General features: G+C 40.8%; 1 protein-coding gene across 1 annotated transcript; it reads left to right on the forward strand.

Moving 5' to 3' along the window:
- The first annotated feature begins 4,567 nt into the window (after positions 1-4,567).
- Positions 4,568-6,117, forward strand: cebpb (CCAAT enhancer binding protein beta). Its single transcript, XM_083919691.1, has one exon. It carries the CDS (start codon positions 4,748-4,750, stop codon positions 5,642-5,644), a length of 897 nt encoding a protein of 298 aa, XP_083775817.1. The 5' UTR covers positions 4,568-4,747; the 3' UTR covers positions 5,645-6,117.
- Positions 6,118-7,006: the final 889 nt, after the last annotated feature.

The following is a 7,006-nucleotide window of genomic DNA, read 5'->3' on the forward strand; positions in this document are numbered from 1 at the left end:
GCTCTCTCTCTGCTCGGTACAGGAACCAACGGGATCATCAAGTTCTCAGCCCACAGTCAAGCGTAGCGTTTCCAACCAATCGGGTGCGAAGTTGGTGAGCGCAACAGCCAATCACGAGGCGGGAGAACGTTCCACGGAGAGGTGAGTGACCAATGGCGGTGAGCGAGGGGAAAGACCGCATTTCCTGACCCCACCCGTCCTGCCTGGTGCCCGCTCCGCTCTGCTCTGCTCGGTGTACAGTAGATGGAGCTCTCTCCCTCTGAACATACTTTTAATTGGTACTTTTTATTATTATTTAGGAGATTCAATATAAACTTTACTTTTCTTACATGTTCCAGGGTTATACGCAATACCAAAAATGTTTTTTCTAAATGTATAAATAGTTATAACATAAATCAAAACGTACAAAGACAGTAAAACATAAAGGAATGAATAATAACAAAAACGAAAAACGTATGGGGTCTGCTAAACTGAGGAAGTACATTTGAAATGCCTAAAGAATCTAATAGTTTTTGCCAATTTATTATTTTTGACTTTTATATTGTAAAATATGATTCAAAATCCTTAAAAAATATATAAAAGGGGGGTAGTTTATTAAGCCAAATTATTTTATGGATATAGTATTTTGCTTAGATAATGATCAAATTAATTGTGTTATTTTCATCTGCCGGATATATTTGGGATATGTTAGGAATTAGTAATAAAGCATTTTAAGAGGTACTCTGTAAATCAAATCAAAAAAGAAGTGCCATGACAAACAATCTGCAAAAACACGTTCAATAGACTCCCCCTCACAATCACAAATATTACGTCTCTTGTTTATTTATTTTAATACAAAGAGTTCCATTGTTTTCATCAAGATATCCATCTATATGTACATATTGGAGTAGTAATATGTTCAAGAGGATTTCTAATAAAAGCATGTGTGCACTTTCTATCAGATATAGAGACATAGTAATAGTAAGAGGACAAGCACCATCTGTCTCTCTACATGTCAGGATATGAAACAACCGGAGCAGGTGTAGCGGCGACATCTGTCACCCGTCACATTCAGTGACGCTTCAGCTTCAACTCTAATGGAAACGACCGAAAGTTTGATCACATACGACACAGCACAGTGCAAGAATACTTGAAACCGTTTACTTGTGTAACTTTTAAAGTAAATGTATTAGTTCAATTCATAAACTTTAAAACACCCACTTCATTACGGCCTCACGTGGTCAGGTGAGACCAGCTGGCTAACGTTAGCTAACATAATGCTAATGTTAGCTAACTGCCACGCTTTAAGTCAAATTAGCATATTAATATGTGTCCCAGTTAATTGGGACACATTTATGATGTTTATGTTTACATCTTTGAAAAGGTCTATACGTTTCATTGTCTAAACGTTTTGTTTTTTTAAGTATGTGAGTATTAGCAGCAAAAAAGTTCAAATATAGTGGAGTAGATGAGTAATATTTTCTCCATAATGTTACCACTGTCAGATACATGTAGTGGAGTGAAAAGTGTAACATTTACCTCTGAAATGGAAGATAAGATAAAATATTAATTTACTGTCTCACAAGTGAGAAATTCAAGATTCAAGAAGCTTTATTTATCCCAAGGGAAATTATTGTGCAACTGTTTTAATACATAGATGGGAAAGGGTCAGAGTAACAGTAAGCATAAAACATAAATCAAATCAAAATAAAGCTAACATAAAATAAATCAAACAATTAACTAAATGTGACAGAATGCAACAGACATTGTGGCTAAACGTAGGTATATACAATATACAACAATATCAGTGCAGTTTAGCAGCATATTGAAATAAAATAAGTACAAACTAAATAAGTGATAAGGAGTGTGCATAATGTGACTTTGACTTCTCTTTATTGATCATTTGGGATGACTCCCGCAAGGAAATTGAGTTTCCAGCAGCTTACAAAAACACACAAATACAGTATAGGATAAACAATAAACTCTTAGCTAAATAAATACAGAAAGTATACAATAAACAATAAACTCTTAGTCAAATATAGATGAGGTAGATGTATAAGATAAAATATGTATGACTGTATATGAAAGGAATGAGCAGTAAGAATAAATGATTGCACTTAAGTGGTGGATATACGATGTTGCAGCTAATTGGGTAGAAAAAGACAGTATACGCATACAACAAATAGCACCAATATACTTTATACTTATAACAAATAACAGAAATAAGGTAGGCCAGGCAACATTAATTAGAAATACTTAAGTACAGGAGTCTCAAAATGGTACATAACTTGACAGTTCTTTACGCCGGTGGATACATACTATAAATAGTTGCTTTCTGCACTGGTAGAATATGTAGACGAGCTACAGTAAGTGCATTACTTGAGTTTTTCCATTTTCTGCTACCTCACACTCCACTACATTTTTAGGTAAATATTGTACATTTTATTACATTTAACATTATATTTCCTTTTTTCCTTTTTAATTACTACATTTATCTTACTTTAACAAACAAAACTTTGCCTCAAAAGTCCTACGGGTTAACCAATTGATTTTTGTAATTTGATTGAAGTGCACATTTATCAGGGAATGCACCAATATATTACAATATCAACTAAGGTAGGTTCTACTTTATTAGCTAATCTTAGCTAAGCCTGGTTTTGTAGATGGACTATACCCACTATGTACATCTGTGAAACCAGACTGCTGGGCATGTAATGAAGCGGGCATCTGTAGTTTGCTGTGTCACTGCACTTTAAACTTGGAGGTGACAGGGCAAATACACAAAGGATTGGGCATGGTTGGTCAGTACGGGCCCAACAGCAACATAGCAAGTATGTTTACACAAGAACTGTACAATTTTCAGGCTCTTGTGCTTTATTTGAGTGTTTCGTATTTATCCTACTTTAGATAGATAGATAGATAGATAACTTTATTTATCCCCAAGGGGAAATTAGGTCATCGTAGCAGCGGTACAGAGCAATCAGAAGTACTAAAATAAGATAAAATATAAAATACAAAATATATTTTATACGTTATTTATTTAAGTTTTTATTGTTTGTGTTATTTATTTGACAGTTAGAGTTACTTGAGAGACAGCTATCAATCACTATCAATATCAACCAGAGTTGCTATGCTACTGAGGTCATCATTTTGGGTAACAGCAGCTATACCAAACAACAACAACAAAAATACACCAATAAAGTTACAAACTCTGCTGAGTCACAGGATTTGCTGTAACACCGGTGCATGCATGTGCTGGGGATCCACTTGGTAACTCTCCCCGAGTGTATATATAAAGGAAAGGCAAGAAATGTTTTTTTAGACATAAGTGTCTTTGGCTGCACACCAGTGAAACGGTTTATACACATGGCCTAAACATTTATATGAACTCTGTTGCTGTGATGTTAAATTCTCAGAGCTCTCCACAAGATGGCAGTAAGACCTCACATTAAATCAACATCACTCAGCTCTGATTACACATGGAAGTGAAAAAAGAAGAGCTGAGAGTGGAGTTATGAGCGGTCTGTGTGTCCTATAGGCTCATTGGACCCAGACATCCTGTGCATATGATACCAACACTTGTTCTGGCGCCTGAGCCAAGTCCCTGTCTTATTACTTGTTTATGAGCTCTTTATTGTCAAATGTTATGTTCTGAGAGAAAAATCCTAAAGACATTGAGAGAAAATCTCCTTGGACCTTAATGAGAACACATTTAAGTGTTTGTGACTTATAACCTCCTAACATCCTGACCCTCATACAGTGTTGCAGTGGATGCATCATGTTGTACAGTTTGACCACACAACAACAGGCTGGTTTAAACTAGTCTGTGTGTGTGTGTGTGTGTGTGTGTGTGTGTGTGTGTGTGTGTGTGTGTGTGTGTGTGTGTGTGTGTGTGTGTGTGTGTGTGTGTGTGTGTGTGTGTGTGTGTGTGTGTGTGTGTGTGTGTGTGTGTGTGTGTGTGTGTGTGTGTGTGTGTGTGTGTGTGTGTGTGTGTGTGTGTGTGTGTGTGTGTGTGGGTCTGTGTTGTGGGGAAACAGCTGTCTGCAGATTTGGGCGGCTGTCATGAGTGTCGTTGTTATGGGGTGATTACGCATGAACTTAGAAAATGGTTGCCACTGAGTGGGATTTTTCCATTATTGTGGAGTTGGTGAGATGTGACTGTAGAGGGCGTGAATGGGCTTGTTGACAGCAGATAATGGTTAAAAGTATTCACCCGCATTTTGATGTGACAGTTCGCACTCTGGGTACTGGAGCCCGGTGTTGGTTTGAGTTTTAACTTTTTGTTTTTGTTGTGTCAGTTTCAGTTTTATGATAATGTTGTGAAAACCTCAAGTTGCATTTCCTCTCTTTGCTGCAGCCACAGTCTTAACTGCCACACACACACACACACACAACACAGATTAAGTTAGTTTTTTATTAAGTCCAAACATAAATAGTTGATTTCGGGAAGGCCTCTAACTGCAGAACAGGTTGTCCGGTTGGCCCGTCGCTGCGCGTCACACACCTGCCCAGCTGAAGCCCCGCCCGCCCCTCGCGTCTAATAAAAAAAACCCGAGACAGGAAGACTTGTCAATTCCTCCCAATCCATGAGCACATTCTCCTCAAAGTAGTTTCGCTGCTTGTTGTCACAGGCGGAGTCACAGGGGAATTAAACTCATTACATTCAGACACTTGAGCCATTTCACAACTGAGGCGACTGAACCAAAACCTCTCTGGGCGTCTCATCTCAGCCCTCCATGCTCCTGCAATCCGGCGGGTGTTAAGATCCATGGAAGTGGCCGGCTTCTACGACGAGGGCGGCTTTGCAATCCACAGTAGAGACGGCGTTATCAACCCCACCAGCAACGGCTCATACTGGAGGGTCGGCGACTCGATGACGGAGCTGGGCATTGAAGAGCGGGAGAGAGCGATAGACTTCAGCGTTTACCTGGATTCAGCTTTGCACTGTCCGCAAGTGGCGGCGCAGACGCACCACCAGCAGCAGCAACAGCAGCAGCAACAGGGGGACGTTTTCTCAGATTTCCTGGCGGAGAACAAGAAGAGAGTTGCAGCTTTTCAGAACTACAAGAACTACTCTCTGTTGAACGAGCTGGAGACGAGTCAGTGTGACAACTTGAGGGGCCCCAGGGAGCCTTACGCGCTGGGTTACACTGAGCTGCAGGACACCCGTGTGGATAGTGTGCTCAGCCCTGAACTCATCGAGAGCCGCTACAGAGCTGCAGCTGCCGCTGATAGAGACGACAGTCAGGAAGACGCAAAGATGGAGAACGGGTCGTCCGGGTATGACATGAGGTCCTACCTTCATTACCAGTCCACCAGCGGCAGCATTGGTAACATCTCCACTGCGTCCTCGACTTGCTCCAGCCCGCCCGGCACACCTGGCCCGTCAGGTAAAAGCAGGTCATCGTCGCACAGTGGCAAAATGTCCAACGGGAAATCAAAGAAACGCCTGGACAAGGACAGTGAAGAGTACAGGGTGAGGCGGGAGAGGAACAACCTCGCCGTGAGGAAGAGCAGGGACAAAGCCAAAATGCGCAACTTGGAGACTCAGCATAAAGTGCTGGAACTGGCTGCAGAGAATGATCGTTTACAAAAGCGTGTGGAGCAGCTGTCCAGAGAGCTGGCCACCCTGCGCAACCTGCTCTCTGCCACCGGACAATGTTAGAAATCCTCCCCCAGGGACTCCGCACGGACCTCTGGGCTGCTTGTAATCATTGATGGACTTTAGAGCCGGAGGGGATCCACTGAACAAGTGTTGAAAAACGGTACGCTTCACAGGTGAAGACAGCGACCACCAGTTTACAGGGACACTTTGAATGGGACTGAAGGAGTGGGTGCATGGATTGCGCAATCATTCACGATTCTTCACATGTCACCTTAGCTTTATTCTGAGATGTAATTTTTGTGTACGCAGTATTTCGGTGCATATTTTACATACATGCGAGTGAATTTCCACATTTTGTGTATCTGGAGCAATGGTTGTCAAGGGAAGAGTTGTGCTGCAGTGAAATGATGCAACTCTTTGTAATAGTATTGGCAATGAATGAAATAAGTAATTATTTAATGTTAAAAGGGGAAATGCTTTAATTGTACTTGATATTTTATTGAATTAAACAGATTTATACTTTGTCTAAACAATTTCGTTTGCAATTTCTTTCTTTTTCTGTCCTTTTTTGAAGCAGGCGCAGACATGGTTGTTGTGCTTCAATATTCACACACTCATGACAGCCTGTGCATTTAGATGGGTTTCAATTACAATTACAACATATTGCAGATAACACTGGGCTCGACGTTATTGCTTTTAATTCAGGAGAATAGGCCAAAATGGAAAGAGACATCAACACGCTGAAGGATTTAGATTTTTATTTTTAGACATGAGTGAATTTTATAAATCTAGTCGTCACCAGTAAGATATTTTAATAATGCCTCAGATCAGCATCAACACAATCCATTATTTTTTATTGTTAAGGCGGAAAATGGCATTCAGTGGTTTGATCGGTGCCATTGTGCAGCGACAGAAACCTCCTCTGTTACTGAATCAGGAATATAAAATAGGACAGATTTGTGAGGTTGTGTTTTTCTACCGCCATTAACTATAATAGAAAAGTGAGGGGATTCTTCCTGATCTCTCCACACTCGGTAGATCTTAATGCCAGCGCCATTTGCTTTCCTCTGTTTACTCATTGACTGACACAAAAGTCCACAGATACTGAAATACATCCAGCCAATTTATACTGAAACGATACTGCTGAGAGCAGCACAAAAAAAAAGACTTGCTCGCACTGCACGTAGCACAGAAATGTTAGCTTTATCTTTAGCACATGGCTCTGTCAATAGTCTGCTGGGTCCACTGGCCCAGAGAGGGGTTCAAGGTTGCATGGAGATTAATCAGCAACTAACCTCCTCACACCACCTCAGGTCACGCTTCAACAGCCAAAAGACCTGACTGGGAGTCAGCACAGGCCAGATACGGATAATCCAGAACAAACCTTGTTTAACCCTCAAGTGGGAAACACTCAGCAGAAAA

This window comes from Echiichthys vipera, assembly GCF_963691815.1.
Source record: "Echiichthys vipera genome assembly, chromosome: 9".
Classification (NCBI taxonomy): Eukaryota; Metazoa; Chordata; class Actinopteri; order Perciformes; family Trachinidae; genus Echiichthys; species Echiichthys vipera.

What these genes read in the sequence shown, in the direction of transcription:
- cebpb (XM_083919691.1), top strand. Translation starts at nt 4,748, where the DNA reads ATGGAAGTGGCCGGCTTCTACGACGAGGGCGGCTTTGCAATCCACAGT.